Here is a 12,713-nt window from a genome sequence, read left to right on the forward strand (position 1 = left end):
AGGGGCCATTTCCCTTTTTCCTACCACACTTCAGTGCGTCAGGTTTTTAATTTCTGGAAAGTTTATCTTACACCAATTTCCTCACGTGCTTTTTCAAAATTAAAGTTGTCCTTGATCTCTACAGCAATTCTTTTTTTACCACTACCCATTTCTGAGGGTTCTTTCTCTCTAGATACCGGCTACTTAAGTTTTATGTAGACTATTTTCCTTTGTCAACTCATTCACCCTTCGGCATAAGTCAAACTGGGATACTCTGAGTGCCGTAAACCTGTGAGCAATAGAAGCCAGTGACCTGGGCTTCCGCGGGCTGATGGGGGGTTAGCCAGCAAACTGTCAGCCCCCAGCAGAGGCAGGAGGTCAGTCTCCTCCAACTCATTTCCTCCGTCTACAAGAACCTCCTCCTCCCAGCCTCGCAGGGAGACACGGAAGTGAGTCCGCCACGCAGCAGCCCAGCAGGGGCTTGGGAGTGGAGTCTGCCTGGTGCCACCCGTGTGGACTACACCACTTTCCAAGTCCAGGGAACTCTGAGAGCGAGGCTCTCACATCTTCAAGCCATACCCCTAGAACCGCATTCACGTTGAAGATGAAAGGTGCAACCAAGTTTAAACGTGGGTGGCAAGGGGTAAGTACAAGGTGACAGGATGAAGATGCAAGCTAGGGAGTAAACAGTAAGAACGCAAAACTCACGACACTGGGGGAGGTTGTAGGAGAACGCGTATGAATGGGCAGTTTCCCTGATGGGGGGCAGGACGTTTAAACCATCGTTGACAGGAGGGAAGAAAAACAAAGAATGCTTATTATTGTGCACACTTGTTTGTGAGATACAGTTCCGGAAGTTCATGGCTTCTGCTTCCTCTATCAAGAAGAGGTAGGGTCACTTCTGGGTAGAGACAATCAAGTAAAGCAGGATCACAGCTGGATCATACTTAACTAAAGATTTGGTGGGAGACTGAGGAAGGAGGAAAAACTTGCAATAATATCAAGAGAAGGCATAAAACCTCATGCTAACAAAGAAACCGAGGAAAGAAACAGATTCAGGCAAGATTTAGATTAGGCTCAAATGAGCATCGAACCCACTTCATTGTAGGAAAAGAAAGCTGACATCATTCGAAGAACCCTCATCCAAAATCCATAACAAAGCAAACTGAGGAAATAAAGAGGCTCCCATAGAATAAAAACAATGAAAACCCCTCAGGAATGAAAAACCCCTTCCAACCACGAGTATCCCCAGGGGTTCCTTCTCCCAGCACCCTGCATACAGTCTGGGAACTGATCCCTGTGCTCTCCCTTAGTAGGGAGCTGCGAGTACCACCGCAGGGGGTGGGGGTGGGGGTGACCTCGGAAGAGGGCAGAGCTCAGGTCTTCCAACAAAGATTTTACCATCCTCAGGATTGCTGGGCTCCAGAAACTAGGAGAACTAGCCTCACAGGGGAGCAAAGAGGGGCAAGTCTCAGAGTAGGCAGGAAGCCCACAGGCAGAATTTGCACTTAGGAACATCAAAGCTCTCATAATCTGTGCTAATGGGACAAATACATAACATTTTTAAAGCAACTTGGAGGGGGTGTTGAAATGATCTATACCTTTTTATTTTAAATCTCAAAAAAATACCTAAATGTACATTCACTGATCTCTTGATATAATGCCAAGGTTTTTGTTTGCAGCGTGGATTCTTTAAAGCTTGTGCACGATCTTCTTGCCATCAACGTGAGTCCCTAGCCTGTGGCTGTCCTCCCTGTCACCCCAGTTCTTGTCATTCTAGATTAGTTCAACACTCACATTAATAACCATTGCCTCACAGATCCTTGACTCTTTATCTCAAAGATCTCCTCCTATCCCGGCTTCTTCCAAGGTCTTAACTTTTTCTCATCAATATTCTATCACCTCTGAAATCTTGATTTCACACATCCCATCCTCTGGCCTTCTCATCTTTCAGGCTCACTTTTAGCTTCATTTCACTAAAGGTTTCAGTTCACGGTCGGTGCCACTTTCCCCAATCCACTACCTCCTTTCCATCATTTATTCCTTGAAGGGCTTACTTAGATCCCGTGTTCTGGTCCAATAATCATCACCTTGCGAGCATCTTTAACTCCCTGGCCTGCTTCTACTTCCATCAAAAGTTAAAAATCTAACTATTTGCTTTCTCTACACCTGCAGGTAAATGCTGCTGGAGGGGTGGGGGGAAATATATATCTCTCTCTCTCACCTTACAGGTCTTTGCCTAGTTTCACTTAAATTTATGACTGAAACCCCAAAAGGATACATCACTGCCCAAATCCTGCTATATTTGGAGTTCCCAAATAATTTCTTCTTTCTCCTCAAATTCCTACATCAACTTGCTTTAAACTACATTAATGCTCCTCAATTTATTTTATTTCATCATCAGTAACTCTTATTCTTCCTTTTTGTACTCAGTGGTGCATTATGGAATAAAAATACATAACTAAGAATACAAATTCTTTAAAATCAAGAACACCATAAACATTAGCGATGCCCAACTGTGCTAAAATAACTGAACGAGCACGAACAAGCTCATCTGATCTCCCCCAACCATCAACACTGACTTGACAAACCTTCACATTATTCCATTTTAAAGAGAAACATGTTCATATTATTTAACAAATTTAAAAAGGAAAATCGATGCCATTACCACATTTACATCTTTAACACTGTGAACTGCAGGATGGCAGCTCTTCTGTGAGTATACATTACCATATTTTATCACAGTGAATGTTGTATGACCAAATGTGTTTCCATTTGGATTTTTTGTAGCAAATGAAGCACAGCCCAATAAAACATCCAAATGTGATAAACAGAATCTCTCAGATGCCTTCTGTTTCATATGGCCTCAGCCCTACTGACATCAGTTACGTGATATAATTCAACATTCTATAGATGAGGGTGAATTATAAACTATTAATAATTCTATGCCAAAGGACCTACAAATAATGATGAGACAGACTCAACAACACAGCCTTCTCCAGAGCTATTTTTTAATGTTTTTTATGGTCATTTAAGAAAATTGAGAGGAAAAGTCTTCTAACCCACCATAAATGCTGATCATTATACAATCAAATAGGAAAAGTGTTTTAGAAAATGACAGAAAAAAAGCTTATTTGGCAATGTGCTGTTATTTATATACTAGTACCTTTAAGCCCTAAAAAAGTTCAACATTTACAACTCAGGCTATATCTATTTTAGTTATGTGAAAGCTCACCCAAGAGCAGATGATCAAAGGAACAGAGAGCAGAATAAAATACATATTTAGTGGGCACTTATGAATTGGATGGAAATTAAGTTCGAATATGGCCCATTAAACTCTTCATTAAAGAAATTTTGCTGCAGAAGATTCACATATTATTACTGGCACCGCCACTATGCTGCTGCTGCTGCTGATTTGATTATGTGGGAGTACAGTTTGTTTTGAATCTATTAAATGTTAAAATCAGGATGCTCAAACTGTAAAGATAATGTCATTTACCAGGATACACTCTTAATTCTATTACAAGGATATAGGAAATGTGACCATAACCAAGCTATAAGTTCAGCCGAGCACATAGCTTATCTTTATGAAGAACTACGAGTCTCTGTATTATTTAACTCATTAACAGAAAAGGTGACTATAAATGTACTTAACTCAGTAGTTTTCAAAGTGAAAACTTACTGTATTTATTTCCGAAACAGAGGAATACTATGCCTGAAAAATCCGATGAATCATTTTATGTAAAGACTTTCATCATCTACACCCTACCCCGCAGTACAGTTTCTGTCTTCTTGGCTGAATGTGATTCTTCTGGTGGGGCATGGGGGCACGGGGAGGGTAGTATTAAAGTACCACAAAATGTTTTATTCACAATTAAACAAGAGACTTAAAAATCCACTGATGTTAAATCAGAATGAGTACAACACTTTACCAGGTTACACTGCCCAAATTTAAACTCTACTCAAGAACCACTTTGCTTGAGAAATAATAAAATCGGTGGCTAGACAATCACTTCTAGTGCCTACACCATGTACATGAACCACATTACATATTAAAGCACTTTAATCAAACTTGGAGGTTAAGTAGCTTTTAGTAAATGTAAAGTGGATAGAAATGGAATTCAATGGCAAACAAAATTCTCAGAGATAGGTCATTTACTTAAATTTGACATAGTATCACCCCACTTTTTGAATTTTGGCAATAAAACTGGTTTTATTTCATTAGCTTTACTCATTTAAATGGCACGCATTTATAACTCCCAAGATACTCGTATAAACACTACCTAAAATAATACATAAAAAACCAAACAGATCAATAACCTGAAAGTGTTATTACCTATTATGCATTTACTAAATATAATTCTTTATACATCTATTATACATTTTTAATTTTTCCTTAGTTATTATTCCAACATATGAATATAGAAACCATGCTGGGGTCAATATATATCCAAATGTGGCAATGAGTTGGCCAGAACATATAGGACATGACATTTCAAAATTTCTAATGCAATTCTTATGTCAAATTCAGTCATTTCTCCCCTTTTTATTTCTAAAGTTAATATACCATGGTTAGAGTAATCAGTTGAATATCAAATCCAAGTGAATCATAAAAGTTCAGTCACGTAATATTAAGGCTAATGTGATTAAATTTATTTTTCATGTTTCCTTTAATTTTGACCAGCTTTTGTAATGGCTGCATTTGTAATATTATAAAGTAAACTGTTGGTCTCAAAAAATTTTATAAACGAATTAGTTTGACAACTAAGACTCATATAATAGTTATCTGGCAAAGTGGCACTTTATTCCTGGCCACATATGTATATCTTATCATCACTGTTCCTACTGTTGACACCAATAAAATGAAATTGTTATGTAGTAAGAAATATGGCAACTAAATACCCCTCCCCACCCTCCAAAAAAGAACAATGTCATCACTTTAATTTTATTAGGAGTCACAAAATTTTTTATTTAGGAAAAATATTTCCTTCAATGTTTATTAGATAATGAATCTTATTTAAATGAATAATTTACTTTTACTTTTCTGTGTAGACCAATTAAAAAGTATGCCTCTTTCCTTTCATAAGCAAATTCTATTTGTCTAATTCTGCATGGCAGATAAGAAATTAATACTTTATTTCCTTCTACCTTAAAAATTAATTATGAATTTTCCTCATTATGAATTAGTTATTTCTGTATGGACTGTTGTCACGCTGCTGTTAAAAAAAAAAGTTAGTAAAGGATATGAACACATGGGAAACAAACCATAAACTATAATACTAGTTTATAAGGAAATATATTAAACATTGTTTAAATATTAAACAGCAAAATATTCGTATATTAAATAAATAAGACTTGAATTTGTCTTTTGGAACTATAGGCCAATACCACCAATAATGGGGATGGTCTAGTGCAAAAGGTGGCCACAAAAGAAAAAAAACACAAAAAACAAAAATAGGAGGAGACGACACAACATTTAATACTGGCATTGTTTTCGTAACAAATTGAGCCAGTGATTTTCGATCCTTTCTCAACATAAAATACCTGAAGAACAACTTTTTAAAAATACTGATGAACAGGTCTCATCCCATACAAATTAAATCAGAAACAGGATTCAGGCAACGGAATTTTTTAAAGGCCCCCAAATGATTCTAACGTACAGTCAGGGTTGAGAGCTGCTGACTGAAACCCACAAGCTTCTTACTGTTGCCTGACTCAGAAAAGGTGTCCTACGAATGAAGAAAAGGCGCTTTCTTTTACTGGTGAGACAAGACAAGGGTGTCTCCAGTTACTTATGGGTAAGTCAAACTTACTAATGCATACTTCCTTTCCATTAAAATATCTGCATAGGACTCTTCATTCCCTACAGGGAATTACAATTACAATTCTGTATTTTTAAACTCCAAGACCAAGTAGAGTCAAAGTACTTTTTTGTAATAAATCAGTTACACTGAGAATCCATCACTCATTCGTGCACATAAATATGTACTGAATGCCTACTGTGTGCAAGGCACTGTGACAGGTGCCGCTACAGGACCTGGAGCCATGAGAGGATGAAGAGTGATGGGCTGGAAGCTTTTTTCCTTAGAATTAACGGCTATAAAATGAATTACATGGACCTAATTAAGGGAATGAAGGTCAAAAAAAAAAAAAAAGGAAAAGACAAAAAGTACATACTAAGGGTTTGATTTTCAAATACATGAAACAGCATATTTGTACTTTTCCTAATGTTATTTCCAGAGCCTCTGAATACACGTAAGGCAAATTCAAGATAGAAAAATAAACCCTGTTTAAAGTAGATGTTCCCAATTTTAACCACACTCTATAAATTTCATACATAAGTATAAATACTAAAAATCTTTATAGAAAGGTAGTTCATGTCCACTTGTAGTAGTCTTAACAAGTAATCTTACATTAAAATATTACAGATTCTAGTCCTTGACTATTTCATCACGGAGAAAGTTTATACAACACAATTTATTTTGAAAACAGATTTATATGCTGAGAAATTCTAATGTGAACAAATTTGAGTTTTCTTTTCAAGAAGAGAGGATGCAGAGAAGGGAAGAAAGGGGTGGGGGGCAGAGTCTGTTCAAACCTTATAAATATCCTAAAATCTAATAATTTAAAACGCTGACTGCTTTCTTCCTCAGGAACCTAGTGAATTCCATATGAATAAATACTTTTGCTGTTCATTATTGGCATGGACTTTTTTGGTTACTTAAAAAATAAATATTAAGTGCTTCTCATTTTTACGATAGCATTAAATTTCAAAATGAGGCTAGGTAATGTCAGCTTAACATAAGAAAGAGCTAAATGTATACATAAAATATGTTAACCTATGAGAGATTCCTGGGGTGGGAAATGACATAAGATGAATGATCAGCAACAATTCTAGTGGCAAAAACTCTTTAGGGGAGTAAAGGTTCCAAAAGCTGCTTTTAAGTAATAAAAGGTGGATCAAGACTCAAGAAAAACGCTCATTCGTTTTACCTTGGATGCAACACTCTGTCTAACGTACAGAAGTAGTAAAATATTTTACTAAGTTAAAATATAGGTTTTATATTTTATACGATATTGAATACGCACATAAAAATACCAGTGTTTTTATCTTGTTTCTGTTCAGACACTTAATTAAGCAAATATGTTCTTTGGTGTCTGGGAGAGTTTATCAATATTTAAAGATAATGGAAGATAAGAACATGCCTAGAAACAGAAGACTCAAAATCCTATACCATACAAAGAATCAAAGGTGGACTTATGAGAAAAGACAGAGTTACACTGCAGTAGGACTAATACATTTCTTTCCCCCAAATCATACTCTGGCTCCCAAAATAAAAAGTACTATAGCCTATAAGGTTTTTAATCTGTGTTTTGAGATTTTTTCAAGTGGAAAGATATCACAGATAGAAATATATCATTCTAAGTTTTAAAATTACCAAAGTCAGTGAGAAGAATGTACATTCATTAAATGTATTCATTTTAAGTAAAGAAGTCTTGAAAAGCCGAACAGTTCAACCAAAGGTGATGAATTGTTCTTGATTTTTCATTATTCCTTTTTAAATAGAGAAAGTACAGATATAGTACATATACAGGCTGACATTTTGATTCATTCAAAATAGTCACATCCCTTTGCTTGGTTTTGGAAGTTCCAGAGATTAAAATTAATACCATTCATAACACACTATTCTCAATAAAAGGAATTATAGAGCAATGAAAAATCAGAAGATGGCTTAGAGAGCCTTATAACCTCTACATATACACACTTTTGTAACCTGTATTTATTTTCTAAAGAAACAAATTTTAAGTAATGCTATTTTAACCAATGGAGAAAAAAATTCTATCAAAATATACAATTTCCATTACAGACTAGAAGGCTAATATTAAAAAAATAGTTGTAAGCCAAAAAGTTTGCTTATATGACAGGCATCATCCCTTTGAAGCATAAATCATCAAATAAGGTTTTATAAAAGATCGATCTGTGACCTTCTTCATTGATAAATTCATAAAGCTTGAGTCCCAGTCTCTAGATCACGGTGTATCCATGCTTCTTAATCCAGATTTCCAGAAAAGCGGGAAAACAAGTAATTCAGAATCTCAAGTGGGATTTGTGCTTTACCATGTACCTGAAAAATAATATTATAATAGGTTATAACGATTATAAGAATTCTAGAAGTTTTAGAATATTACATGTAAAAATAAGTTGACATTTTTTAAAACTTAAAATCAACACTGGAATAGGATGTTTTGCTTTCTAAAAAATGGATACTGTAACCTTTGGGAATATAAGGATTTCTGAAGTAAGCCAGAAAAAACACTCCTCTTAATAATTTCTATAATCTAAGAGCTTCTGGCTAGAATAATAAATGATTCTCTTTAATATATTATCAATTATAACCACTGGGTTAACTCAATCACCTATGACTTCGAGGAAACCCATAATATTCGGTGAGAGACCAAGAAAGTTACAGATTTTACAGAGCACCTGAAATGAGAACCACAGATTCAGTGGTATTGTGATCACATGCTGTTGTTAAATTTCCAATTATAAAACTGATATTATTGCAAAGGTCTTTAAGAACTCAATTTATACTAGTAATTAAGATATATTCAAAAACTGAACTCCTTTCATGAGCAGCCAGCTACCCATAACTCAAGTCCAGAGTCAGAGACCTTTTGGTGCTGGCAAAATACGAAGGGATCACTTACTTAGTCCAAGTTCCCTGGACAGACAGAAAACAAGGTTCAGAAAAGTCACATGGTTCATTCAAGCCGAATCACAAAATCAAGACTAAAATCTAGGTCTTCTGACTCAGATTTAGTGCTCTTTCTACTATAAGCCCTTTCTCCCTTTGTTCAAGTCAGTATAACCAAGATATTGGTTAATTATCTATTTTAGATCAACAACAAATTAGGCAATGTCTTAAAGGGGCTTTGGGGGATACGGTTCACAACTTTAAGGAACTTAAGATCCAATAAGGAGGCAGGAAAATTACTAAAATAAGGCAGAAGTTAAGTGCATTTTAGGATCAGGATTACCTATCCAGGGTTTCCCAGAATCGTAAGAAAACTGGTCTATCCAGATGACGTTTGTGATAGCTGAGTTCTAATACTGTTACATCCCATTTCTGAACATTTGGATCCAGACGAACTTCATCATATTTGAGATGGAAGGCTTTAACTACAGGGGGGGAGAAATAATACTCTTTATTCAAACTGCAACCAAAATTATAAAAATATTTTATAAAAGAATAAAAATACCCAAACACAGACATTAATCAAAAAAACTTAAAAAAAAAAAAAGTCAACCTTTCTTCCACCAACCAAAACTGTATTATAACCAAAGTGATCTTTGAAATAAGAGGCTGAGCACTGTAGTATCTCCCAAAACATTCAATTCAACAAAAATTTACTGAGGCTTATACATGCCAGCCACTGGGGACTGAAATAAAAAATGAGGTAAAATAAAATGCATATGATCCAGTGAAGGATAAGAAGAAGAAAAAGACTACTCACATACAGTATGATAAAGGTAGTAGAATATCATAGGAACACAAGAGAATAGTACCTTTCCCACATCCTGGGATTCAGAAAAGGCTTAGATAGGCAAGGTGGAGTAAGAATTACACATAGGCAGGGTGGAGTAAGAATTACACATAATTACACAGAAAAGTGATCCAGTTAACAAAAAGAACATGCTCAAAGAGAAAAAGGTTTAGTCTAGGAACTAAAGAAATTTAACAAAATTGCATCATGCAAAGTAAGGTAGGGAGAAAAAAAAATAACACAGGGAATGAATAAAAGCTAAGACCATAGAAGTTCAGAGCAATGCTGGCCTTGTAGGCCATATTCAGGAGTTTGGACTTTTACCTAAGAGATGTAGGGATTCACTGCAGAGTGTATAGCAGAGACTGATGATACAGCATAGTAATCTAGAGGAGAAAGAGATTTGCTCTACTGGGAAGAAGATACACATATGACAAGAAAGATTCAAGAGATAATTAGCAAGTGAGAACTAATGGAACTTGGTGAGAAATGAAAAAGGAAGAAGAAACAACTGGAAGGTCTCTGGAGAAGGTTATCTGGAAGTAGATATTTGCATGATATAAAAAGAGAGTCTAGCAAAGATCTAGAAGAGGAGGATTTCAGGCAGAAGGAACAGCTGATACAAAGGCCCTTAGAAGCAAGCTTGGAATGCCCTACAAACAAGAACAACTTTTGTAGGCAACGTCCTATATGCAGAACCTATTCAGCTATGATAAGAAATCTGAATTTTATTCCAAATGTGATAGTAAACCACTAGATAGTTTGGAGCAAGGAGGTGAAATTATCTGATTTTCGTTTTCAAACGCTATCTCTGGTTGCTGGGGAGATTAAAGACTCTAGGACTAAACTTCCCAACAAGTGTCTGCTGCCAAACGTTAAAAGGTGACCATAAACACTGACTTTGAATCTTCTTCCTTGATCGTCCCGCTGGACCATCCTCACCAGTTTATTATTGTATTTGCAATCAGTTTATCATCAGTGGAGTGTTAGTTTTACTTGTGTACATGGAAGATGTTTACCTTTTCTTTCCATTTTTTACTTTTTTTCTAACATATAAGATATGATCATTACTATCACCATTATCATCTACTATTAGGAGTTTCTAAAGAGAAAATGATTGTTAATTTTTTTAAGTAGTTGATTTACAGATTGCTTGTTCCATACTGCTTGCAGACTTACTGGCTTTTGATGTTAACTACTCAAGGTCTAATTCCTTGATGGAAATACAAAATAAACCATTTGTGCCCCCAAAAAACACATAAATATTACTTCTAAATTATTTGCTTTCATAAATAAAGGTGTCCTCATTGAGCACATTTATTTTGAATTTAATTCAAATTAATCAATTTAAACCAATTCATTTAAAGGGACTATCCGTTATGGATTCAGAAAACTCACTTTCAAAAAAATTATTATTTATATGTGTAAAAAATATTTTTTAAGTTTCTTTAAACTTTTAAATTAAATGAAGTCAATATTTGAATACTCTCTATTGTGCTTACTACATGTTTCTCTTTTCTAATGTTCTCAGTATGATTTGCTTTAAAAATCATTCTTAAAAATACATGAGTTATAAGTTTTAAAATGACTTACCTAAAGCCTTATATAGGGCTTCCCTGGTGGTACAGTGGTTAAGAATCCACCTGACAATGCAGGGGACATGGGTTCAAGCCCTGGTGCGGAAAGATCCCACGTGCTGCGGAGCAACTAAGCCTGTGTGCCACAACTACTGAGCCTGCACTCTAGAGCCCATGACTCACAACTACTGAGCCCACGTGCCACAACTACTGAACTGAAGTCTGTGCACCTACAGCCTGTGCTCCGCAACAAGAGAAGCCACCTCAATGAGAAGCCCACGCACTGCAATGAAGACCCAATGCAGCCAAAATTAATTAATTAATTTAAAATAAATAATAAAGCCTTATATAAAGGCCTATAATCCCCTTTACTAATTTCAGTAAATTTAGTTTACACAGTATTTATTTTTCCAATAGAATACACAACTTTTTAAATTAAAACAATATCAGAGTCCAAAAAGGTTAAGTCACAAATGAGGAAACATATGGTTTCTCTCATCATACAAAGTATGTTATTAGCATGAAGCAATGGTGGCAAGCAAACTTACACCAAGACACCATAAAACATCTTTTTTTTTTAATTTTAAGGTTTTATTTAAGCTAGTTTATCTAAAATGTATTTTACCATGTAATCAATATAAAATTATTGATGAGATATTGTATTTTTGTCCTGTATAAGTCTCTGAGATCTGGTGTATATTTTACACTGACAGAACATTTCAATTTGGACCACCCAAATGTGGCTGGTGGCTTCTGTTTTGGGCAGTGCAGGTGTAACCAACCCCAGCAAGAACTCAGCTGCCAGTCTAGGGAATTCCCTGGAGGAATTCCAGTAAGTCCAGTCATAAAAGACATAATTTTTAAGCCTCAGCAAAAATAGAGGAAACAAAGTTCTTCTTATAAGAAGCCAGTTATCTGGGGAAACAATGAACACTAAAGCAAAATACTTCACACAATTCAGAATTGTTCATTTTTTGCAAACTGCATGAATGTTGTCAACGCTTTTTTGCAGGAACAAAGAAAGAAAAGAAATAGAAAGGTGCTCTTAAGTAGTATTTCGGTAGATAAATGATGGCATGTCAAATGACAAAGGGACAACATAATACAGAAGATTAAATGAAAAAGTTTTCACAATGATTAACTCAAAAATTTGAAGAAATCATCATTTAAAAATCTTGATCAACAAATGTATGTAACCATTTCAAGCATAAGAAATAATATTTTGGGGAATTCCCTGGTGGTGCAGTGGTTAAGAATCCGCCTGCCAGTGCAGGGGACACGGGTTCAAGCTCTGGTCCGGAAAGATCCTGCATGCCGCGGAGAGCTAAGCCCGTGCGCCACAACTACTGAGCCTGTGCTCTAGAGCCCGCATGCCGCAACTACTGAGCCCGCATGCCTAGAGCCGGTGCTCCACAACAAAAGAAGCCACCACAATGAGAAGCCTGCGCACCGCAATGAAGAGCAGCCCCCGCTCGTCACAACAAGAGAAAGCCCACGTGCAGCAATGAAGACTCCATGCAACCAAAAATAAATAAGTAAATAAATTTTTTAAAAATAATAATATTTTTTAAAAGCTATATCTGGTTACAAGCTCAAATCTCTCATAATTTT

The 12,713-nt window shown here is 35.8% G+C and overlaps 1 protein-coding gene across 1 annotated transcript in view; it reads right to left on the minus strand.

The window, feature by feature from the left end:
- Positions 1–2,970: 2,970 nt before the first annotated feature.
- CDC73 (cell division cycle 73) overlaps positions 2,971–12,713 on the minus strand; it is a 92,137-nt gene continuing 82,394 nt past the window's right edge. The window contains 2 exon segments of the mRNA XM_019920526.3: positions 2,971–8,105; positions 9,019–9,160. Coding sequence (XP_019776085.1) covers positions 8,069–8,105; positions 9,019–9,160 — 179 coding nt within the window. The 3' untranslated portion in view covers positions 2,971–8,068.

This window comes from Tursiops truncatus, chromosome 1 (assembly GCF_011762595.2).
Source record: "Tursiops truncatus isolate mTurTru1 chromosome 1, mTurTru1.mat.Y, whole genome shotgun sequence".
In the NCBI taxonomy this organism is placed as follows: Eukaryota; Metazoa; Chordata; class Mammalia; order Artiodactyla; family Delphinidae; genus Tursiops; species Tursiops truncatus.